The sequence below is a fragment of the Danio rerio genome, chromosome 4 (genome assembly GCF_052040795.2).
Source record: "Danio rerio strain M-AB ecotype USA chromosome 4, GRCz13ab, whole genome shotgun sequence".
NCBI lineage: Eukaryota > Metazoa > Chordata > Actinopteri > Cypriniformes > Danionidae > Danio > Danio rerio.
The window spans coordinates 49,166,750-49,192,962 of record NC_141024.2 but is presented as its reverse complement, the minus strand read 5'-3'; the positions used below and the strand labels follow the sequence as shown (position 1 = coordinate 49,192,962).

Here is a 26,213-nt window from a genome sequence, read left to right as displayed (position 1 = left end):
GAAGGATTATGGCAGTTCTGAAGGCAAATGGGGTCCAACCCGATACTAGTAAGGCATAGGTGTCAAAGTCAATTCTTGGAGTACCGCAGCTCTGCACAGTTTTGCTCAAACTGTAATCAAACAAATCTACTCTAAATAATCAAGGCATTTAAAAGAGTCTTGATCACCTTGATTATTTGGATTAGATGTGTTAGATTAGGGAGCAAAACTGTGAAGAGCTGCGGTCCTCCAAGAAATGACCTTGACACCTCTGTAGTAAGGTGTACTTAATAAAGTGGCCAGTGTGTGTGTGTGTGTGTGTGTGTGTGTGTGTGTGTGTGTGTATGTATGTATGTATATACGTGTATATATATATATATATATATATATATATATATATATATATATATATATATCATCTGTACTCTCAGTTCAATGCAAATATAGCATGTTAACAAGTATATATATATATATATATATATATATATATATATATATATATATATATATATATATATATATAAATACCAACTTGTTAACTTGCTATATTTGCACTGAACTGAGAGTACAGATGCCCAAGATAAGCTCTATACATTTCTGGGTCTTTTTCGTTCTTAAGGAGACCTTGAGGGAAGACAAAAATTAGTGCTAACTGACATCACTTTAAATGTATGAAAAGATTTTTTATTTACCCTGAGTCTTCAAGCAAGAACTCGCACCACAATCTCCTTATGCAAGTCATATAGCCTGTTTTAAATAAAAAGACAATTTCTACAAAGCAAAAAATTCTTGTTTTATACTGGCTGACAAAGTGTTGAGCAAAGACTCACCTCAGAATAGTCAAACCCAACCTCAGGAGTGATGCACAAGGCTAAAAGTAAAAGATGTTATTTAGTTCTAAAATTATGCAGTTGTCATTGTACATTGTAAAACTTACCATGAGCAAAGACTTCAGTTATTGGAGAAACACTACATTGGAATGTCCTAGGTAATGTTATAAAATGTATATAAAAATGTAAACTAATATAAATTATAAATCTGCAAGAATCATCATCAAAAAGACATGTTTAAAATCATTTAAAGTTAAGCATGTTTAAAATAAGAAGTTTCAAATGTAACAAAAAGTAACATCCCTTATGCATAGATGAAAAATATGAAATTATTTGTTGACATACAAATTCACATTTGAATTTTACTTGCATAAAATGTGTCATATATACAACAAATATTGTGAAATGTTGCAAAAAAGTCCACTTATGTTTTCAACCATTGGAATTACAAATATGTACATGCATGTTCCTAGCCTATATTTTATAATATGATTTTAGTGCACTTTTTTTCTCTAAGTAAACATATTTGCTATATTTCTAAATGCATGTTCATAAATGACAAGTTTTAGATGTAAAATAAACATGAATGTTATAAATGTAAGCTAATTTGCACGTACATATTGGCATATGTCAGATTTCTATGAGAGATCGCTGTTCACGTCATCACATTGTGTATGATGTGAGTCTAGTTACCAGCGCGAAAAACAGGTAGTAATAGAAACTTTTTATTACGTGTTTGAGGACATACTATTTACTTTGAGTACAAAAGTGCAGTCAGTTGGCTACTTCAACTTTTACTATAGTCGTTTTAAACATCAATATCACTTCTTCTTAAGTAGGGTGTGTGTACTTTTGCCTTCTCTGTCCACTTCTTAAAAATAAGTAATAATACGTTAAAAAGTATGGTTATATCAACTGTAATTTGTCCTTAAACAAAAACGTGTGTATCATGCAGTCAAAATAGCATTTATTATTTGAATGTCATGTTAATTTAAAGACAAGACTTTCTTAAAATAACATCGGAAAACAGATTGTGACTGTACAGATGCGCACTAAAACAGAGCTTTTCTTTGTCATTGCAGTTGCAGTCAAAATTGCAGTCCTATTTTGATAGCCAATATTAGGCTAATAAATAATATTTTTAACAAAATGTTGAATTTATGAATTGTGTAAAATTTCTCTAAAACATTTATGTCTTTCTCACAACCGAATTTCTACTTAAAATTGACGTCTTTTCAATGACATGAAAAATACGTCTTTTCATCTTTCACTTTCTCACCTGTTTTTCATGTTGTTTGGACGTCTGACAATGTTGCTTTTTCAACGTCTTTTCGACAACTTTTTGCTGGGTGGGAACTGTTAAAGAGTAGTTATTTTGTTTCTGTTCATTGTTTTATTTATTTTAAACAAGACATTTTTATTGCTTTGTTAATTTTTAACAGGATAAAGAGTCCAAACACTAAGAAAAACTATATATAATAAGTCATGACTATAGTGGAACTAAAACATGTAGTAGTAATGAATACTTTTTTATTTTATTCTCTTTTCAAGCTTTAAGATAAGTCTTTTATGTCTGTAAAGTTTCAGCTTAAAACAACCATCAGATTATTTATTATACCTTTTTAGAATGTTGGGATTTTCTGCTTCCACTTAGTCTAAGTGGATTAAAAAAGTTTTTTTTAATTGTCTTAAAATGTTTAGAGTAAAGGCTTTGATCAACTCCAAATGCCGAATATATGTGTGTCTGGATGTGAGAAAGTGGAAAACGAGAGTGAAATCTATCATTAAGTCCTGACTGCATCAGTAGAGGCAAAAAAAGAAGAAAAAAGACTTTTATTTTGGCGTGGCATGTGACGTCATAAGCCTGCGCTGCTCCTGCGCTGTGATTCAACTGGAGAAAGGTTTGTTTTAAAATGTTTACACTTATAAAGCGATTGATTAAAGTTTCAGTTGTTTTTCATTCAGTGCTTAATTATGTACCTGCTATTGACAATATTATTTAACCCTTTTGACAACGTAGTACTATTTTACTCACAGCAATGAGAGCTATTGTTTGATTAAAGATAAGATAAATTTTTTGTCCCAGAGAAGAAATTTGTCTTGTGCAAAAAAGTGCTACATGTTGCTGTAAGCAGACAATAAAGTAATTAAAAGAAACAAATCGATTAAAAACATAACTGATTAAAGTTTGAAAAAAAGTTACTGAGATGCAATAAGTGTTTTATTGAAGGTTTAATTTATTAAACAGCATAATGTCATTCCATTCTAACAATGCATCACTATAAGAAATGGAGTTCTAGTTTTAATCAGCTCATTTGTGGGTATTGTTTCCTTGCTCGAACTTACCTGATTTACTTTTGTTAATTACTCTCATACAAAGAAACTGTTAAAGCGAGTGTTGAAGAGAAGTAATTTTGATTCTGTTCATTGTTTTATTTATTTAAACAGGATAAAGTGTCCTAACACAGAAAAACTGCTGAAGCGTCTGATCTACACACTGTTATAAAGATGGCGTTTATTAAAGAGGAGAGTGAAGATGTGAAGATTGAAGAAACATTCACAGTCAAACAGGAAGATCTGCAGGAACAAACAGGTTGGTTTTCATTCTCAAAGACCAACTCAGTCATTTAATCCTCATTCAGATATATTTTAACAATAAGAATACTAAATTAAATCCATCTTGCAGCCCTCAGTGTGCTGCCTAGTTCTCCTAAATGCACATAAGCACTCATTGAAAGACAGAATGAGTTTCTTACTTGTTCTCATGTCTTTTGTCAGTATTTTATGTATTGTTAGCAGGGCTCGAAATTAACCTTTTTGCTTGGTTACACCGGTGCTCCTAACTTAAAAAATTTAGGCTCATCAGCCAAAATTTAGTCGCACCCACCAATTATAAGCACCATTACTACAAGTGTTATACAAACATATTTATTGCATTTGAAATCAACAGTAATCAAACTAACAAGCATATATATATATATATATATATATATATATATATATATATATATATATATATATATATATATATATATATATTAGGGATGTGCGGAGCAGAGGGGGAGTTGAGGGGGAAAAGTATTTGTATTTGTATTCGAGTAAAATTCAAAATGGCGCAAAAATATATATTTTTTCTATTACACTTCTAATTTACGTTATAGTGAAAGTCTTGTTTAATTATACCCATTATATAAATTATAGACATGCAATATTGGTTGTTGTTTTTGAACATGTGACAAGAAACGTCATTGAAAAGAAAATAACATAGAAGCCATTATCTCATCCATGGTTAAACCAACAACTAATAAAATACCATTGTGAATATTATGAACCCCACCACCACCGTTCTTGTTGAAGGACACTGAATAGACAGAATAAAAACAAATAATACTTCAAAAAACTGTTCTTCTTCTGAAAGAACTTCTTTCCAATGCACAGAATTCCAAAAACTTAAATTAACTAAATAAATCTTAATAAAACCCTGCCTGGGAGATCTGGCAGAACAAAAGTATTCTATATAATACTAAATAGCCCTGCTATTGTCATCTGCCTGCCACAAAACAGACACAAAGTTTTTTTTTTTTTTTTTTTTTTTTTTTATGTTTGAAACTGACTTGCTGGGGCAGAATGTGGCTGTGTTGATGGTTTGGTGCTTGTGGAGGATTTAGCAGAACATAGCTGTGCTGATTGAGGGAATTGATGCTTGTGGAGGGTTCATAGACAGTATCAGGAGAGGATGCTTTTAGTGCATGTGATAATACATTACATAGAAGGTTGCGCGGTGGCACAGTGAGTAGCACTGTCGCCTGACAGCAAGAAGGTTGCTGGTTCGAGCCCCGACTGGGTTCTCCCCATGTTGGCGTGGGTTTCCTCCGGGTGCTCCGGTTTCCACCACAGTCCAAACACATGCAATACAGGTGAATTGGGTAAGCTAAATTGTCCCTATTGTATGTGTGTGAAAGAGAGTATATGGATGTTTCCCAGTGCTGGATAGCAGCTGGAAGGGCAGCCACTGCGTAAAACATATGCTGGATAAATTGGTGGTTCATTCCACTGTGGCAACCCCAGATTGATAAAGGGATTTAGCCGAAAAGAAATGAATGAATGATTATGGATAGAAGATGATGACAGATGTTTAATATCTCTGCCTCTGCTGATTTCACTTTTGCACACATTATACAGTATCACTTTGTTTTATCTGCAGCTCCACTGACTGTAAAATGCTTCCACACAGAACCTGAAGGTTTTTTTTTCTTTTGAATGGTGGAGGACCAAGAAATGGCTCAGCAGCAGTCTCATTTTTTTCATGGTGCCCAAATGTATTTGAAGAGTTTCAAGTTAATAAAAAGTGACGGGAAGCTATGCTAAGGTTAACTAGCCTATAGCTTATCTTGCTGTCTGCAAAAGACAGTAATTTAGACGTACCATATAACTCCCATAAGTGCATACTATTCGACACAACTGCAAAAGCATCGTTTTAATCTTTATAAACAAACGTTAACGTTACTCTGTCAACAGTCTATTGTCTAACAGAGCTAACGTTGCGTAAACAGAGCACCCGATTGCAGACGTCAATAATGCAGCGTAATAGAATCCCGAACAAACTCCGCTTCAACTCCGCTACAAGTTTATAAACTGCCTTTGGAACCCAATTAAGGTACAAAAATCTATTTAACAAAAATAGCGATGCAGTGAAGTATTTTTTTCGCTACTGACTGAGCGCGTCTCTCTCTCACTCTCTCTCTCACTCACTCACGCGGGCATGCACTGTGGCCTCATGAGGAAACGCTGCTTTTTGATATAATGTTTTTCTTGCTCCTGAATACAAATAATTTTTCAAGTATTTGTTCGAATCAAGTATTTGTAAAAACACGCTATTCGTGCCTTTCCGAATACTGTATTGGGGTTCGGCTCCACCCTTAATATATATATATATATATATATATATATATATATATATATATATATTTAAACTTATATTTTTCCTCAGATTCTTTCTTGAAAATCTTCCCTCTTATGCTGTGTTCACACCAGACGCGGAACGCGCAGATAAATTGCAATATTCGTGCGTAAATAGATGCATGAACATTTGAGTTTACTCGCTTCATTTGTGCGGAAAATCCGCTTTATTCGTGGGTAAAATTTAGCTTAAAGTAGCTTTGTTGCTAAATGGCTAACATGGATTTTATTGAAGGAATAACAGTGTTTATGTTTTTAATGAAGACTGTAAAACAGTGTCGATACGTTTGGGACTGTGTCCACTAGATTCTTTCAGAGATGCACCAGCCCTGTAAGCTCATAATTTACTCCAGAAACTTAACCTGGATGACAGAGTCTTTCATTGATGTTTCTGACTGAGCCGAGCCCAGTTTGATGAACTCTTGTCTGTGTCGGCTGGAGGATTTCCCCCGGGACACCAACAACAGGCGCTACGTCACAATCACGCCCCCACAAAAGCAAGCTCCTGATTGGGTAATGCAGTGCAAATGTCCGCTAAAGTTCACATTTTTGAACTCGAGCATTTCACGTGAAACACGCAAAACGCTCAATTCGCACTGCATCATTCATGTGTATTGCGCCATTCACACTGCACCATTCACGTCAAAAGTGAAAAAATTGTAAATGATTTCAGGCCAGCAGATTCGTCAGATTTGAAAACAAGAAAAATAATACTGATAATAATAGTACGGGGAGAAAACTTAACAAGAGAAACAAAATGAGAATTTGGGCAAAGAAAACAAAAACTTTTGCTTCTTATCCACGGAGCGAAGGGATCAAGGGAAATGGCGAATGTGGAGGTGTGGATGGTAAGGTTGAGGGCGTCATTGAACCCGGCCGGTGAGTAGGCAGCTGACTCCATGCCAGCAAGATAAATTGGTAAGTTGATTTTGTTCAGGACACACTGCACTGAAGTCTTTGCCAACGTCACGAGCACTTCAGTAATAAGACAGCAGTCTTTGCCCTGTTACTTCAATACATACTTTTGCTTTTTGTTTCTCACAGCCAGTTGTTAAGTTTACAATGCTTGTCTCGACCTGGTTTCTCTTCTCGTTTCCCTGCACTGCAACAGTTCAGTCAACCTCTTCAACTCTCCTCCTCTTTCTTTATACTTTCACCCATTTCCTTTTTGCCGTCCCATGGGTGGAGAACAATTAAACTATGTTGACTGTCATCACAGAAAACACCAACAATCATAAATGCATGATTATATGCTGTCATGGCTTTGCAATAAAAAAAATTTTGTTATAAAAGAGGCCAATGGAGAAAAAAACAGTCATGAATATAATGAAAAGGGAGTAAATTTAGCCAGATTGTATTGAGTTTCCTTTTTCAAAGCATTGTTCCAGAATATGTCAGAATAAGATGTCCCCAAATATCAGTCCGTTTGCTGAAACACAGAGAAAGTTTTATCTCTCAAAATCACCCCAGAATAGATGAAAATGACCCAACAGCACACGAGGGGAAAGGTGCAAATTCCAGCCTTTATGCAGATGCTGTACAGGTATATATCTTGTCTGCGAGGCTAATATTCTGCTGTTTGTTCAGTTGTTACCCCAGAACTTTTTTTCTGGTGTGTTTACCAGTCAGCCACAGAATGAACTAGTGTTCCCTGTCTGCTTTACACATATTTGAAAAACATTTTGTTGTAATTATGAATAAAAATGAATAAAAAGAGGCCATTTACAGCTTTCAAATGTGTTTTATCGATATGACCAAATGACTTATGATCAATTATGTAAGAAACTCTGAAAACTGGACTGACACAGTTTCAATTTACTATAACTTCTGCTTTGACAAAATTTACATTGTAAAAGATACTAGATAAAGATAAATTGATTTGAATCTGCTTAAAAGTGTACACATAAAAGGACTGAACAAAATATGATCTGATTTATTTTACATTTAATGTGCATTAAAATTACAGTGTGTATAGCCAATGTTTCCAGTGTCTTTTCACTTTTCAGCTTTTGATGAGAGTTTTTAAGACTTAATGAAAACATGTTTTATTTATTTCAGACCTGATTGAAGAGAATGAGGGGAGTAAAGAGGAGGAACATCATGTCAAATATGAGGAAAAAACAAATTTACAGACTGATGATATTTTGAAAAGGAGAGACAAGAATCGTTTCATGTGCTCTCAGTGTGGAAAGAGTTTTGCATGCAAAAGCAAACTTAATATTCACATGATGATCCACACTGGAGAGAAACCATTCACATGCACTCAGTGTGGGAAGAGTTTCATCCAATCATCACACCTTAATCAACACATGAGGATCCACACTGGAGAGAAACTATTTACATGCACTGAGTGTGGGAAGAGTTTCAGCCTGTCATCTTCCCTTTATAACCACATGAGGATCCACACTGGAGATAAACCATTCACATGCACACAGTGTGGAAAGTGTTTTAGCTATTCCTCACACCTTAATCACCATATGAGGATCCACACAGGAGAAAAACCATTCACATGCTCTCAATGTGGTAAGAGTTTCAGTTGCGCTTCGAACCTTTATCAACACATGAGGATCCACACTGGAGAGAAACCATTTACATGCACTCAGTGTGGGAAGAGTTTCAGCCAATCATCATACCTTAATCTACACATGCGGATCCACACCGGAGAGAAACCATTCACTTGCACTCAGTGTGGGAAGAGTTTCAGCCAATCATCATCCCTTTATAACCACATGAGGATCCACACTGGAGAGAAACCATTCACATGCACTCAGTGTGGGAAGAGTTTCAGCTACTCACACCTTAATCACCACATGAGGATGCACACTGGAGAGAAACCATTCACTTGCGCTCAGTGTGGGAAGAGTTTCAGCTGCTCTTCAAACCTTCATAAACACATGAGGATCCACACTGGAGAGAAACCATTTACATGCACTCAGTGTGGGAAGAGTTTCAGCCAATCATCATACCTTAATCTACACATGCGGATCCACACTGGAGAGAAATCATTCACATGCACTCAGTGTGGGAAGCGTTTCATTCACTCATCATCCCTTAAACTACACATGATGATTCACACTGGAAAGAAATCATTCATTTGCACTTAAGCCGCGGTCATACTGGACGTTTCTCCCCATAGACTTCCATTCATAGGCACACAAATGTGTCAGACCGGAAACGCAAGTTCGTGCATCAAGTTTCGCAGTTCACTGCATTGCAAAGTTCAAGCTTGGTGAATTCTGACCTGCAAAATTGCATCACTTGACTGTGCGAGACCAATGGAAGATCAAAACATGACTTCTCTGGACAGAAATTTAAAATATGGACCAATCGCTCACCTTTTTAATGTCTAATCATCTTGTTTAATTCCACCCCTTTTTGAAGCACCATACAACATACAACTCTAGTGTGACCGCAGCTTTGGTGTGGGATGAGTTTCAGCCAAGCAGCAAACCTTAATGAACACATAAAGATCCACACTGATGTGAACGAGTATATGTGCTTGAGTGAGAAGACTTTTAGGTAACACTTTCTTTTACAACCCGCAAAGTACCGCGTAAGTGGGTATTAGGGAACAAACTGTAATGCTTGGGTATTAAGAGGGTAACAACCAGATATTAAACACGAAAATTACCACGCAAGTACAGTGAAATAACGGTGTAATTTTCTGTATGTACAGTTTAAGTATAAATAACATGTGTGGATATAAAGGACACAAACTGTAATGCTTGGGCAATAAGGGAGTAACAACCAGATATTCAACACGAAAAGTACCGCGTAAGTATATTGAATTTACGGTGTACTTCTCTTTAAATTGCAAAGGAACAAACCAAAATGTTTGGGTAATAAGGGGGTAACAATAAAATATTCAACACTCAAAGAACCGCGTAAGCTTATTGAGTTACGATGTTCTTTTCTTCAAGTATTGTATACATATAAAGAATTATGCAAGGTTGGTGACAACCTAATGCAACCTGCAAATGTAGATGCACCTGCGTAAGTACATTAGTTCTCTTATTCAGTGTTTGGGTTTTATATGGGGTGTTTAATGAATAAAATGTTTACAACCTGTAAAATTATGAACCCTTATTGTATACTGTATGTATTTTAAATCTGCAATTCAATATAAAATATTTCCACACACTACTTGCATTATGTATGTTTACTCGTCGATCTCACCATTTCCATCAATGTCTGGCAATGGGCCATCAATGGGCACTACTGTATTGCTTCTGGATGTAAAAATGATTTTTACAGTGTCAAAGCTAAGGGAAAATTAGTTAATTTTCATAAACTGCCGCATAAATGCAGAACAACACTGCTTCACTGGCTAGCGGCGATGAAAAGGAAAAACCCTCCAATGGACCCAGAGGCACAAGTATGCAGTGATCATTTTTTGAAGGAAGATTACACTGAGAAGATCTTTGAGTCAGAAAAATTAGTCAGTCGTCGCACCAACAGACTGAGACCTGAGGATGCTGTGTCAGTTTTCAATTTCTCAGGCTATAACGCGAGCTCAACGGACTTTTAAACTTTCTCTGTCAAAAGTGACACATCAGTCCGTCAAAGGGTAAGGGCTCTAAAACGTGCTAGCCAGGTAATGAAGAGACCAGTATGTCCATAAAAACTGTATTTAACAATTGTACAAGTACCTCTCTCCCAGTGAGACCACACGTACTAACGTTAGCTTCAGATGGCTCTACTTATGAGTGACAACTTCCATAATTATATGCCGTCTTTTAAAACAAATACGTGCCGAGCCGGCCATGGACACGGCGTAATAATAGAAAGAGGGAGAAACCACACAAGCAGACCTCTTTTAGGTCGAGTACCGGACCTACTTGAAACACTTGGAGGTGTGTCAAAAAGCAGAGGGGCGGCACTGGCCACTTGTAACCAATCACTAGTATTAGACCAGAATTAAATGTGAGGTGAAATACAGGGGGAAAAAAGACAAGTTATTGTCTATAAGGAATGCAATAAGTGCTTTTGAACCACAAATGCTGGTCTTTCTCTAGATATGGGGTACACGACCACGACTTACTGCATTACTGCATTGCAGTAATAGTCATTATATATACTCAAAACAATTCTTTCCCCACATTTTACTACTATAAAGACATACATCAGACTCCAGAATGTGTCCACCAGAGGAGTGCTATCAACAATATAATCTCCGAGTCCGAAGTCATCAAAACAAATAGCCGCAATCCTTAAGTAGACAAACATTCTCTCAAAAATAGGCTATGTGGTCCAGCCAAGTTTATTAACAAATTTGACATTCGCTGCAGCTGGCAGAGTGATTAAACCCAGATGAAGAGGCTGATTAGAATATTGCAGGGTTTACAGCCAATTAGATTCAAGAACTAAAAAAAAAAAACGTTGCAAAAATTAAAAGTACATAAAGATTATTGTATTGATTATCTTTACTTTATACAATGGTTATATATATATATATATATATATATATATATATATATATATATATATATATATATATATAAATATATATATATATATATATATATATATATATATATATATATATATATAAATATATATATATACATATATATATATAAATATATATATATACATATATATAATTAGAAGGATAGTAGGTTACTGGCCCATACCCCCTTGCCCACCCCAAATGATATCAATAAACTTCATGTGATGGACTGTGTTTCTCAAAACTCTTAATCTAAGTGAATAAGACCACCAACTTTACGTTCAACCTGGAAAACCCCAACTCTTACACAGAAAACATTTTTTAAAGGCTTTACAACTTCATATCTCAATATATCATATCTCAACTTTATTCATAACTTTTTAATTAAATAAATTACACATAATACGTAGCTCGTGCACTGTAATTTAACAATTTACACAACAGAAGATGTGTACTTAACATGCAGGCTGTTTCTCAATTCCAAGAAAGCAGAGAACGGACTTGTGTTCTTGTGGAGACCAGGCTTGCTAGGTGTCCTCGGAAGAACGAACTCAAGAAACCGTGAGGGCAGAGAACGTGTCCTTTGAGAATTGAGATGCTGCGTTCTTCCTGATGGTCACATGACCTTCACGTTTTTTTAAATGGTAAGTTATTTAAACATTACAGCCTTCATATAACGATTTATAGGTTTTCCCCGTTTCAAAATATATACTTTGCATAAAAGCATTATAAATCTTTGTTGCACAATATGAATAAAACAGATTTTAATACAAATTTCAGCAAACAAACACCCTTAATGTGTTTATTCCTTTGTTAAGATGTTCATGTTAATATTTACTTTCACCATTTAATTTAGGGAAACTCCTGAGGTAAATAAGTGATATCTCTGAACTTTAACAATAAATCTAAATAAAATGCTGCGCTTCCCACCTCCAGTCGCAATGACTTCTGGGACTTCCAGCGCGAGTTCGGTGCTCAAGTCTGCATCGTTGCGTCCTCGATATCAAGATCACATCCGGGAAGTTTCACACGTCCTCCGTACTTGCGGTCTTAAGTATTGGAACTGAACTTTGGCAACTGATGATGACGTTACACAAGAACAAGAGGACGCAAGACCGCTGAAGAACGCATATTGAGAAACAGCCGCAGTAATGAGAACCGAAATCGAAAGCATACATTACATCAAGGTCCATATGTTTCCGTGAACCAATGAAAGACTTGTAGACGGAGCAACATGGTTGGCCCAGCCCACTTATGTGCTTAACGCATATCGCGAGGGCTTAAACAGAGCAGTGGTCAAATTGTTAAGCGAAAAAAAAGAAAAAGACAGCTGTGAAACATAACCAGCTTGGTCTTTTTTAGGAAACACACTTTAGATCATTTTAGGGTAAGAGGTTTTTGAGTTATTGCCGTCTGTCACTGAATGTGTCAGGAATATCGAAAACAAAACCAACTTAACCGCACTCATTTCTGGCGCCCCCCTGGATGTACAGCGCCCTTAGCATTTGCCTATACTGCCTATGCCACGGGCCGGCCCTGTTGGCGAGTCTGATAAACTTTACATAACATACTGTGATTTAAGTTTAGTAACATAACTTTCTAATTCAAGATTTAAGATCTTTGTGTCTCAAGAATGTGTCTGTAAAATGTCAGCTTAAAACACCCACCAGGCTATTGTTATAACTTTTAGAATGTTGGGGTTTTCTGCTTTAAAAGTGGATTAAACAAGTTTTTCAAAATTGTGTTAAAATGTTTGGATTGTTTTGATCAACTTCAATTACTGAATGTCTGTGTATGTGAGAGAGATAGCAGCTATGTTGTGTGAAGTGGAAAAGGAGGGAGAAATTTATCATGTTCTGACTGCAACAGTAAGTGGCAAAAAAAACTTAACAAAAAAAAGACTTTTATTTTGGCGTTGCGTCTGACGTCATAAGGCTGCGCCGCTCCCGCGCTGATTCAACAGGAGAAAGGTTTGTTTTAAAACTTTTACACAGATATTTCCGATTGATTAAAGTTTCAGGCTTTTCATCCGATACTAAATTGTGTACCTGCTGTTAAGAATATTATTTTAACCCTTTTATACAATGTAGTACAATTTTACTCACAGTAATGAGGGCTATTGTTTAAACAACAGAAATGTGTGTAAGTGGTGTTTTAATAAAGGTTTAATATATTAAATAGCATAATGTAATTTAATTTTAAGTATACATCTCTATATATATAAAAATGAAGTAACTCTACTAGTTTTTTTCAGGTTATTTGTGGATAATGTTTCTTGCTCAGACTTGCCTGATTTCTTTTTGTTTATTACTCTCATATAAAGAAACTGTTGAAGCAAGTGTTGAAGAGAAGTTATTTTGTTTCTGTTTATTGTTTTATTCATTTTAAACAAAACATTTTTATTGTTTTGTTCATTTAAAACAGGATAAAGTGTCCAAACGCAGAGAAAAACTCCTGCTGAAGTGACTGATCTCCACACTGTTATAAAGATGGCGTTTATTAAAGAGGAGAGTGAAGATGTGAAGATTGAAGAAACATTTACAGTCAAACAGGAAGATCTGCAGGAACAAACAGGTTGATTTTCATTCTTAAAGACCAAATCAGTCATTATATCCTCATTCAGATATATATTTAATAATAAGAAAACTAAATTAAATCCATCTCACAGCCCTGAGTGTGCAGCCTAGTTCCCCTAAATGCACATAAGCACTCATTGAAAGACAGGAATGAGTTTCTTTCTTGTGCTCATGTCTTTTGTCATTACTTTATGTATTATTAGTCTCCCATTTCTCTACTCTCTCAAGGTTTATGCTTTTCTTGTTCTTCTACTGTTTTTGTAAAGTGTCATTGAGCACTGGCACTTTATAAAATTATTTAAAAACAATAAATTAAAAAAGTTTAACAGAGCTGGCGATATTTCACCTACAGTATTCTCATAGAAGATATCTGCTATTACAGTGGTAGTGTTGGCTTAGTACTTTCCAGTTGCATATGTCACGTTGATCACAATTCCCCTTTTTTTATCAACTTCTATATGGATTTAAAGATGTTTCTACTAGTTGTTACTAGTTCTCACAGATAGTATCTGAATTACGCCATTATTATAATAACTAATTACCAGGGCTATTGTGTTTAAACAGTTTCCGTGGGGTCTTAAAATGTCTTAAATTCCAAAATCTAAATTTTAGGCCATAAAAAGTTTTAAATTCACTGAAATATTGTGCTGTAGGTCTTAAATCTTTTTTTTTTAAACTAGCCTTAATTTTCCTTTGTTTATGATTTGCTACCCAATCTGGCTAAAACACATACAATCACCAACAATCCATCTCAATAAAACAGTATACTTTTTATTCAAAAAGGTCATTTTAACTCTATGTATCATAATTATTTAATTATTTTCCTTACAATAACATTTGTTTAAACATGGTCCATGTATTTACTGCTGAGCACATCGACCTGGACAGAATGATGCATAGATTTAGTTTCTTATAGTTTTTAAAACTTTTAAAACATTTGTTTTTTATTTTAAAGAAAGTTTATTTTGGGGAAAAAAAGTGTGTGGATACAAGTAAAGCTTGCTTGCTTTTTGCTAAAATATTTAAAATATTGTTTTTTTATTATTATTCATTTATTATTGTATTAATAAATGTATTAAATTCTAATATTTTTTTGATAGGGCAAATAAAAATCTTTTTCATCTGGGCCATTCGAAAGATTCTTTAGCCCTTTATGAGTTTAACATTTCATTCATAATGGTCTTAAAATGTCTTAAACTCTTAAATTTAACTTGTTGACACCTGCAGAAACCCTGATTTAAAGTATGTCAGAAAACGTGGATGCCGCCAATTTGAAATAAGCTGAATGAAATGGACACTAAAATAATTGTTATAAAACATTGTACAGTATTCTAAACTATATGAGGTTGTTGTGGGACGACGCGAGACAAAACAATCAAATTATAGTGGAACAATAACGTTTAGCATTGCACTGACAACAACTGGCCAGCAAACTAGTCTAAAAATGACTTTAGCTGCTTAAGAAATAGATTACTGCATACTGATGATATGCAGAAATTTGAGTTAATAGTTCATCAGTATTGACCATATTGTTCCCATACCAGCAGGTGTCGCCATTGGAATCTTTTTGCCTGACACTTGTTTTAAAGAATTAATTTTTAGATCCTGAAAACAGTGTTATACTACTTAGGCATGGGGCGATATCAGTTTTCAAGGTATATCACGGTTTAAAAAAGGTCAAGGTTTTAAAACCGTATATTTAAGTTTTTATTTTTCGTTTTAAGTTTTTCAAGGCAACATTATCTCCAGCAGAAAAGATATCTAAAGATGCAGTTTTAAATCATAAAGAAATGTTTTTAAAATAAAAGAAGACAGCAGAAGTCTAGGATTCATTAGAATGATTCAATCTGACATGTTTACTGCTATAAAATTATTTAAAAGTTTCTCAAAAAATATATATATATTGTGTTCAGAGGGGGAAAAGTGTTTGTTTTTTACCCAGACATTTAAAAAAATATATATTTTAGAGCAGTAATCACAGTACTGTGAAACTGTGATATCTTTATTCAAGGTTATCATACCGTCAGAATCTTATACTGGCCCATGCCTAATGCTGCTTGATGTTGCAAAGTCATATTTTCTAATTTTATTATTTTTCTTTGTATGTATAGTCATGAACACACTTGTTTGTAGAGCAAGTAGCCGTTTATTATTCCTGGTCATTTCTCCAACAGGCAACTGAAGTTCTAAAACAATAGCATATGATATCAGGGCCCCATTTCAGATAGAAGGTTAAGTAAACACTCAGACTATGTTAACCTTGAAATGAGAAAAAACTCTGGGTTTTCAGTTTCAAATTGGCAGGTTTGTCAAACTTAAGAAAGTAGGGAAAGCCTGTTTCTGAAAGAGAGGTAACTTCAACTCTGAGTCAGTTACCGAGGTCACTTACTCTGTGAATCTAACCTGGTCAGGAGCAGGTTTTATTCTCTAAACTCCAGGTTTCTGTCGGCCTCCTCCCTTTTTTAAAGATGAAGCGGTATTTCTTGCCTTAGCCTTAGGTTTCCAGCCACCTATTTTTATGTGTAGTTTGGATAGGCCATGAGCATAAAAAATCGGTTGATAGAAACTTCATGATGCACTTAACTTTTGAAATATAAGCATGAAAAACATGCACATAACTGAGTTGGATAAACTTTTTGTTCAATAAAAAAAGATAAACTTACGATAACTACGTAAGCAGTTTTACTGAACAAATTTCAATATGCACATTAAAAAGATTTTGTTATAAGATCATATGATGATGAAAATGTGTGTGAATGGACAAACCAGCAGGCTGACCACACTGTAAAACATCTGAAATGTTGTTTTGCCTTCACCAGTTTAGTATTAATGTTATTATATTATTAATGATCTCCAGTGGGGGGTTATTCCTGTGTATCTTTAGGTTGGCATTGGCTATACAACACCACTAGAGGGAGCTATAAGTACACAAAATGTCCAGCTGGATGTATGTATGTTATGTTGTTTGGAAATCGCCAGTAAGGCGACATTTTAGGCAACATTGATGGATCTGGCAACCCATGGATGGTTTTGGGGCACAGAGCAGACTGAAGCGCTTTAAACTCTGAAAGATGCATTGTTGTCTGCACTTGTTTTAGCGATTTATGACAAACAGAGACTGCAAAGTGTCAGCTGATGCTTCATCCTATGGACGGGGGGCTGTCCTAATGCAGTGGTAGCAAGAAGGATGGAAGCCTATAGCTTATGCATCCTGATCTGTCACCTAGACCGAGCAGAGGTATGCACAAGTGGAAAAAGAGGCATTGGGTCTCACATGGGCTTGTGAAAGATTCAGAGACTTTCTTATTGGCAAGCATTTTGAAATGGAGACCGATCAAAGGCCTTTACTGAGTCTCTTGGGATCACAAGCTCTGGATGCTCTTCCCTCTCGTATCCAGAGATTTAAATGTGGCATTGATCACGTGCCAGGAAAGAGCTTGTGAGTAGCCGATACTCTGTCACACACTCCTGTAAAACAGAGTGAGTCACAAGAAAGAGAGGGTGTTCATGCTGGAAAACAAAACATACCTGTTGGTGGTGACTACTACTCCAGATATGTGGAATTAGCCCAGTTATCACCTACCAGGTCTACTGATGTCATTGTTCACTTGAAGTCCATATTCACGCGCCATGGTATTCCAGAGAGGCTGATTACGGACAATGGGCCACAATTCTTTGGGCACTCATTTGCATCCTTGGCAGCATTGTTTACTACAAAGCTACCCCATTGACAAAATATACTTGACAACCAGAATAAACAACGAACATGTGCTACAGCGGTAATTTAAATGTTAACTGGAGGGTGACATTAACATTTGTGTAGTCTTTGACAGCCCAGTTTGCTGTCGTAATTGCTTTCATTTTAATATCTTTCTTTAAAATATCATTGTTTTCGGAGAAATGCTGGCATTTAATCACAAAGGCGCGCGGTGTTCATCCACTGGTTTGCTGCGTAGAGTGCGGTGTGCCCAGTCCAGAAGTGGAGTCTTCTTGAGGTTCAGGGTATCTTTCAAGAGACTGGCTACAAATTCCGTCACTCGTCTGCCGTGCTCCTGCCCTTCTTTAACTCCTGTAATGCAGAGATTTGAGCGGCGAGACCTCTCCTCAAGATCCTCGATTTGGTCTCTCAGCACAGCCAGCTACTTTTTCACGATACTAAACGCTTTTTCCAGGGTAGTAAGAGAGTCAGAGAATCTACCCAACAAAGACTCCAGACCAGGCTTTCGCACTTCCGCTGCTTCCACTCTTGCGTTAATGTGCTCCACAGCATTGCGTAACTTTGTCCGAAGCTGGTCAATTTGTTTGCAAGTTCATTTGACTGTGCAACGGCCTTTTCTTCAATTTTAGCATTCAAATCAATTTTTAGTGCATCAAAAGCTTGAAGGACCGCACTGTTATCACTCGCTGGAGCCATCTCCGCTCCAACCGGAAATCCAAAACAAACAATATAACAATAATCACAATGAAACACAAAACCCTCAGCACTTTTAACTCAAATGAAGGTGAAAGAAAAAACTTCAAATCATTTCAGGCCAGCAGATCCGGGAAAAAATAATAATGACAATATTAGTACGGGAAGAAAAAAGAAGAGAAATAAATTTTATGAAAATTTGGGCAAAGAAAACAAAAACTTTTGCTTCTTACCCACGGAGCAGAGGGTTCAAGGGAAATGAGAGGAGAATGGCGAATGTGGAGGTGTGGATGTGAAGGTTGCAGGCGTCGGTGAACCCAGCCGGAACATGCATGATTACGTGCTGTCATGGCAATAAAAAAGTGTTATAATAGAGACCAATACAGAAAAAAACGCCCATGAATATAACAAAAAGGAAGTAAATTTGCCCATAGTGTTGTAGCGAAATTAGCTCAGCTTATGAAAATTAATAATCAATAATAATGAGTTAATAATATTCCGGCTTGATCTTCTGTCATTTGTTTAAACAAATATATAATTGTATATGATTCCGCCCGCTCGGCCAAGCAGACTTTCAGATTATAAATATTAATTATCAACATCAACGAATTATTATTAATTATTGACATTCTGGATTAACTTATTGCTAATTTGACCAAATAAATATAATTAGACCTCGCCCGAGCAGACTCTGTAATGATATATTTATTTAGAGAGGGAATTATTACTACTCCTTGTGAAGTAGATTAATCATTCAGAAGTTTTGATCAACTTTATAGCAGCTGTAGGGAATCTATCATTTCAGTGACTTTTTCTGTGAGGCAAACAATACAATCCATTTGATTATATTGATTATAATAGGGTTTATTGACTAGTCTGACATATAACGAACAAACGCACCAACATAACATAAAATATAGGACAAATGTGTACTGCATGTAGGTATATACGGGTCTATAAAACATATAACAAACAGAAAAGTGAGGAAATAGAGATTTCAGATAAGGAGTGGCAAATCTACCTCAGTTCCACACACTATTAAGGATCACCAAGATTATAAAAACACCTTTTTGATAAAGGGGCACAGCTTATTCGCATCACTAAAGTACCTGGAGTTTAGGATTTCTCGGTCTCTCTCTCTGCAAGTTTCTTCCGGTGTGCTGGAATTCCTTTGATGTCCTTTCTTGACGCGTGGAGTTTGCAATGCAGTTCGAAGGATACGCGATCACAACTTAAACTGAGTTTTACTTTGCCGGAAAAATAAGAAAACGTGGGCTCGGATGAGCCACGCGGTCAGAGAAAAATGTGGTCTGCCCCCATTAAAAGAGGGTGCACCTCTCGAAAGACTGTTTTCAGGACTTCTGCTCTGAGTTGTGCATGCAGCTTGGTTTTTAACTTTGGTCTGGCCACAACCCCTTTTCCCAACAACTGACCAACAGTCTCCTGGCAAAGTTTGAGCGGGAGTTTTTCTTTGTCTCTGGCCCGTTAATATGCAAAATAAGAGTCCGCCCGAAAGCATGTGGAGAGACATTACGTCAGAGCATTAATTAATGTAAGCCGTGGTGATTATGATCATGCGCTACGCATCATGTGTTGTAAAATGGCAGGAGGAACATTTTGATACTAAACACTAAAGTGTTAAGAAGTGCATCAATAGACTTTGGGTGTACTTACACTATACTATCCGAACCGTGCCCAGGCCCGTTTCTCAGATCGTTTGAGAAGTGCGAGTGTGCTGAATCGGGCTCAGGAACGGTTCACTTTGCCGGCCCTGGCCCGGTTGGAAGAGGTGGGCATGAGCGTGGTTTACTTGGGCTTGTAGTGTGAGTGCAAAACGCGCCAAAGCCCGAAACTGAAAGCAGGACGTGAGTTTTAAGGGAGTGTTTCATATGGATCTATTAATCAATCTTACTGTTCAATGAACACAAACTGCCGTAGTTTTATAAAGACACAAACACCTCACTGCACGACAGCTGCGCACCTTCAGCAAACCTCCTCATTCCTGCACCACGAGGGCTTTAAGATTGTTTATGAGCGCCAAAAGTGGTGGATCTGTTCGGCAAAATATCTGACGGCTTGTCATCGCATCCCTAAGGACTGTTTGGCGAAATATTTGACTGCATGTCACTGCATAACAAACGACTAAAACGAAATAAGTAGAGAATTCTCCACTGTGCTGAGCGAGAGCGCTTCTCTACTGAACAATGCAGCGCAGCATCAATGACGTAACCGTGCCCAGGCCTGATTGTGGTGTAAGTGCGGGCCATCGAGGGAGACGGGAGGGGGGACAAGCATGCCTTGGCCTGGTTCGAGGCAACTGTACATAGTGTGAGTATGGCCTATGTGGCACCAGGAGTCATAAGCCCACGCAGAGGAGACTCAGACCCCTTTATAAAATCAATACGTAATTTTTATCTACGGACTGTACATTACAGTGTACTGAATTTTTTTTATTTCAAAGCATTTTTCCAGAATACGTCAAAAAAGGATGTCCCCAAATATCAGTTAATTTGCTGAAACACAGAAGGATTTTTTTTCAAATAAACCTTAAAATCACCCTAGACTAGATTAAAATGACCCAACAATACACAAGGGGAAAGGTACGTGCACATTCCAGCCTTTATGCAGGTGCTGTACAGGTATGTCTCATGTCTGCAAGGCAAAAATTCAGCTGTTACCCCAGAACTTTTTTTCTGATGTGTTTACCAGTCAGGCACATAAACAAGTATTCATATACTTGAATATATATGAATAAATACAAACATAAATAGTGAATATACATGAATATTAATAGTCCATTAACAGCTTTTTTTCTATGTCTTATCAATATGACCAAAATTACTTTTATGAGAAACTCTCATAACTATGTGGACTGACACAGTTTTAATTTACTATAACTTCTATGTTAAGCGGCTTTGACACAATTTACGTTGTAAAAGCACTAGATATATAAAGATGGATTGAATTGCATCTGCTTTAATATGTACAGGTTAATGGATTTAACAAAATATGATCTGATTTATTTTACTTTTAATGTGCATCAAAATTACAGTGTGTAGCCAATGTTTCCAGTGTCTTTTCACTTTTCAGCTTTTGATGAGAGTTTTTAAGACTTAATAAAAACTAATGTTTTATTTATTTATTTATTTCAGACCTAATTGAACAGAATGAGGGGAGTAAAGAGGAGGAACATCATGTCAAAACTGAGGAAAAAAGTCATTTACAGACTGATGGTATTTTGAAAAGGAAAGACAAGAATCGATTCACCTGCACTCAGTGTGGAAGGAGTTTGGCAAACAAAAGCAAACTTAAGATTCACATGAGGATTCACACTGGAGAGAGACCATTCACATGCATTCAGTGTGGGAAGAGTTTCATCCGTTCATCATCCCTTAATGTACACATGATGAGCCACACTTGAGAGAAACCATTCTCTTGCACTCAGTGTGGAAAGAGTTTAGCAAGCAAAAGCAAACTTAAGATTCACATGAGGATTCACACTGGAGAGAAACCATTCACATGCACTCAGTGTGGGAAGAGTTTCAGCCAATCATCATCCCTTAATAAACACATGAGGATCCACACTGGAGAGAAACCATTCACATGCACTCAGTGTGAAAAGAGCTTCAGCCAATCATCACACCTTAATGAACACATGATGATTCACACTGGAAAGAAACCATTTACATGCACTCAATGTAGGAAGAATTTTTATTGCTCATCACACCTTAATAAACACATGAGGATCCACACTGGAGAGAAACCATTCACTTGCACTCAGTGTGGTAAGAGTTTCAGCCGATCATCATCCCTTAATCTACACATGAGGATCCACACTGGAGAGAAACCCTTCACATGCACTCGGTGTGGGAAGAGTTTTAACTGCTCATCCTCCCTTAATCTACACATGAGGATCCACACTGGAGAGAAACCCTTCACATGCACTCGGTGTGGGAAGAGTTTTAACTGCTCATCCTCCCTTAATCTACACATGAGGATCCACACTGGAGAGAAACCCTTCACATGCACTCGGTGTGGGAAGAGTTTTAACTGCTCATCCTCCCTTAATCGACACATGAGGATCCACACTGGAGAGAAACCATTCACATGCACTCAGTGTGAAAAGAGCTTCAGCCAATCATCATCCCTTAATCAACACATGATGATTCACACTGGAAGGAAACCATTTACATGCACTCAGTGTAGGAAGAATTTTTACTGCTCATCACACCTTAATAAACACATGAGGATCCACACTGGAGAGAAACCATTCACTTGCACTTAAGCTGCGGTCACACTGGACTTTTATGCCCATTGACTTCCACACTGGAGAGAAACCATTCACATGTACTCAGTGTGGGAAAAGCTTAAACCAATCAGAAAACCTTAATAAACACATGAAGGTCCACTCTGGTGTGAAAGAGTATATGTGCTTTGAGTGTGAGAAGACTTTTATTTCAGCTCCAAAAACTGCACCAAGCGATTCACACTGGAGAGACCGTACAATTGTTCAAACTGTGACAAGAGGTTTAATCAGTTAACACATCTGAAAACACAAAAGAGGATTCACACTGGAGAGAAACGTACAGATCTGATCAGTGTCTACAGAGTTTCGCTCATTCGCAGCAGCTTAAAAAACACATGGACAAAAAGTTGCACACATGACATGAATGCAGCAAAACATTTTCTCACAGGATGTTTCATGTCTGAATAATGTTTGAAAAGGCTGAGTAACGGTATACTGTTTTCCTACACTGCAGTAGGTGGGGTTGTAAATGTGTCGCGCTCCTCGCATTTATGTAAACACAATGATGGCAGCTGAGAGAAGAACAGTTTCATAAACATCTGGCAAACAGCACCTCTGCGGCTTGAAATCTCATCTGTTATCCACTCTCCAGTGTGTTCATGTAGGTAGCGTTGTGTTGGATGATGTTATCTGTCTGATTCCCTGAATGAGAAATCCAGGTTGGAGTATGTGGTAAATCGTGACTGGATGCCTGCATTGCTCATCAATGGATATATAAAAGTTGTTGTGTTAGCTACTCAGGAGTCCTCATGTCAAGACCTCCCATCTCATTGATTATTTAACCTTATGGTTTTGTTTTGCATAACTTATATCATGTAGTTAACGTGTTGTTGTGATTATATCCTAAGTTCTTTATCTTCATTAGTATCCCTAGACATTTGTTGGTTGCATTGATTGATTGTTGTATGAGTTACATTTTATAATAAATCATTTGCATTCAGGTTATTTTGTTGGCTCATCTTTCTTTTGTGCTGCGACTCAAACAAGCGGGTCATAACACTTTGTAAAATGTGTCTGGTTGTATCCGAGATTTTGTCCTTTCAGTCATGACCATGGGTGACAGTAGGTACTTAGATTACCTTTCGTCTCAGCTCCTTCACCACAACAGACAATCACATTAACTCCATTACCAGCCGGCAGCTAGCTCTCTGCAACTCTCACATGGCCGCCCACTGAAGCTAAACAGGGCTGTTCCCGGTCAGTACCTGAATGGGAGATCACATGGGAAAGATAGGTTGCTGCTGGAATTAGTGTTAGTGAGGCCAGCAGGGGGCGCCCAACCTTTGGTCTGTGTGTTTGAGTGACGGGGACGCTATACTGCTCAGTGAGCACCGTCTGAGGATGTTAACGTGTGGTTGTTAAAAATGTAAAAAAAGAATAGGGGTCTCTGTCCATCATGGCCATATTCAATTGGCTTCATCATGTGTGGGCTGGCGCAAAATGGCTGCCGTCGTGTCATCCAGGTGGATGCTACACACTGGTGAAGTGGTGGAGGAGAACCCCCCCATTGTGTAAAGTGCTTTGAGTGCCCAGAAAAGCGCTATATAAATGTAAGGAATTATTAGGGGCCAAGTAGAACGCCTTAGCCTCACAGCAAACATTTTGGTCTACAAGCTGTCACTGCCGTCTTCCCATGAGAGTGGCCACAGGCTCTGTGCTGGCGGCCCCAGAAACTCGATTCACTCCAGAGTAGAACCGAACAACTCCGGCAGAGGCAAACCGCGACTGCACTGCACTGAGAGCAACGCAAAAAATTCCTGAACGAGCCAGCCAGGAGTCGAACCTAGAAACTTCTGATCCAAAGTCAGACGCGTTATCCATTGCGCCACTGGCCCAGTCCACGTGAACATGGAGTTCCTTCAACGCATGCTGTGCTTTGTTGTCATGGCAAGTTGTGGTGTCGATAGGATGCTCTTACACCGAGCATGTGACAGTCCCTCCCAAGAAGAACTGTGATCCAGGCTCTGAGACTTTCTCTTCCCCAGGAGGAGGTTGCAAACGTTAGAGTTATTTTTGTCAGAGCAGCTGCAGCACACCTGGGTGGAGGCCCACAGCTAGACTTGAGGGCAACCTTCAGTCAGACCTTCCCTGGTGGTCTAGTGGTTAGGATTTGGCGCTCTCACTGCCGCGGCCCGTGTTCGATTCCCGGTCAGGGAACTTCCTTTTCACCTCCATGCTGAACTTTGAGCAGTGGTGAACTCATTTGGCGAAGGCAAGAAAGCGGCTCTGAGCGCAAAAGATGTCCTTCGAGCCAGAGTCGAACCAGCGACCTAAGGATTGCCATCATCCCACCTACAGTCCTCCGCTCTATCAACTGAGCTATCGAAGGCTTACGGGGCAGTTCCACAACCACATCGTATAAGGTAGCTGCAGTCCGACCGCTGGCCAAAAAGGACAGATGCAAAAGCACTCAAGCCTTCCCGTACCGGGAGTCGAACCCGGGCCGCCTGGGTGAAAACCAGGAATCCTAACCACTAGACCATATGGGAACTGCCACTTTGGAAAGCCAGTCTTGGCACAAACTCCAGTTCATTCTGATCGCTGGCACATCCCTGCTCCGCTTGCACAAGTGCCACTCATACACTTACGCACTCTCTCATACACAGTATGCGCCACTGGCCCAGTCTGCACTGTGTGACATATTTGCCGACATATAACAGAGACTGAAACATTGATCACACTTGTCTGAGGTGGTCATTTTGACTGCAATCTTGTTTTAGGTTGGTACTTTGTTTTTGAATCTTGTTGGCTTTCCGAATGTGTATCTGTGCTGCAGTAGAATGCCTTAGCCTCACAGCAAACATTTTGGTCTACAAGCTGTCACTGCTGTCTTCCCAGGAGAGTGGCTGTACTGGTTTCTTCTGAAAGTCCTGAGGGATGTACAGGACCAAGACATGAGAGCAGTTGGGGCAGACTTTGAACCCAGGGGAGCACCTCACAGGCTATGTGCTGGCAGCCCCAGAAACTTGATCCACTCCAAAGTAGAACCAAACAAATCTGGCAGGGGCAAACTGCAACTGCAGTACACTGACTGAGATGCAATGCAATAAATCCTGAATGGCTTCATTTTCACCTCCATGGTAAACTTCGAGCAGTGTTGCCGATGATCTCTTCACGAAAGCAGCTCTGAATGCAAAAGATGTCCTTCGAGCCGCTCTGTAAAACGTAATAAGACACACTCTGGCACAGACATCCAGTCTGCACGCTGGAATACACGCTATTATCTCATGGTTGAGACGCAGCTTCAAAAATTTGTTTCAAAACGGAAGTACAAATTTGCTTGAAATAACGCAAAAACAACCAATTTACACTTTTTAGTGAAATATTTGTGTCCTAATAGTGTTGTTAGCAGTGTGGGACACATATATGACTGTCAACAGCTCAAAAAATGTGTTTTGGAGTTTCGTGACCCTTTAAGGTACAATTGGTAGATAAAATTGTAGTGAGTGGTGTTAGTGAGGCCAGCAGGGGGCGCCCAACCTGCGGTTTGTGTGGGTCCTAATGCCCCAGTATAGTGACGGGGACTCTATACTGCTCAGTGAGCGCCGTCTTTCGGATGAGACGTTAAACTGAGGTCCTGACTCTCTGTGGTCGTTAAAAATCCCAGGATGTCCTTCGAAAAAGAGTAGGGGTTTAACCCTGGCATCCTGGCCAAATCTGCCCACTGGCCTCTGTCCATCATGGCCTCCTAACCCTCCCCATA

At 37.9% G+C, this 26,213-nt stretch overlaps 2 protein-coding genes, 1 long non-coding RNA gene and 2 other non-coding genes across 5 annotated transcripts in view; 2 read left to right on the top strand and 3 right to left on the bottom strand.

The window, feature by feature from the left end:
• LOC137490991 (uncharacterized) overlaps positions 1-23,455 on the top strand; it is a 41,000-nt gene extending 17,545 nt beyond the window's left edge. Inside the window, exons 4-7 of the mRNA XM_087249421.2 lie at positions 11,806-13,359; positions 13,642-13,791; positions 21,357-22,163; positions 22,247-23,455. The gene's annotated coding sequence lies outside the window, so the exon portion shown is untranslated. The remainder of the gene's footprint in view (positions 1-11,805; positions 13,360-13,641; positions 13,792-21,356; positions 22,164-22,246) is intronic.
• LOC148682132 (uncharacterized) lies at positions 2,681-9,908 on the top strand. Its single transcript, XM_088650562.1, has 3 exons — positions 2,681-2,710; positions 3,258-3,402; positions 7,827-9,908. The coding sequence occupies exons 2-3, from the start codon at positions 3,318-3,320 to the stop codon at positions 8,870-8,872; spliced, it is 1,131 nt and encodes a 376-aa protein (XP_088506688.1). The 5' UTR covers positions 2,681-2,710; positions 3,258-3,317; the 3' UTR covers positions 8,873-9,908.
• On the bottom strand, positions 15,920-20,618 carry LOC141381733 (uncharacterized). Its single transcript, XR_015483908.2, has 2 exons — positions 19,314-20,618; positions 15,920-18,547 (listed from the first exon to the last, which is right to left on the bottom strand). It is a non-coding gene; the product is annotated as an uncharacterized LOC141381733 (long non-coding RNA).
• An 817-nt stretch (positions 23,456-24,272) lies between the features above and the next one.
• trnaq-uug (transfer RNA glutamine (anticodon UUG)) lies at positions 24,273-24,345 on the bottom strand. Its single transcript has one exon. It is a non-coding gene; the product is annotated as a tRNA-Gln (tRNA).
• A 582-nt stretch (positions 24,346-24,927) lies between these two features.
• trnae-uuc (transfer RNA glutamic acid (anticodon UUC)) lies at positions 24,928-24,999 on the bottom strand. The gene has a single exon. It is a non-coding gene; the product is annotated as a tRNA-Glu (tRNA).
• Positions 25,000-26,213: the final 1,214 nt, after the last annotated feature.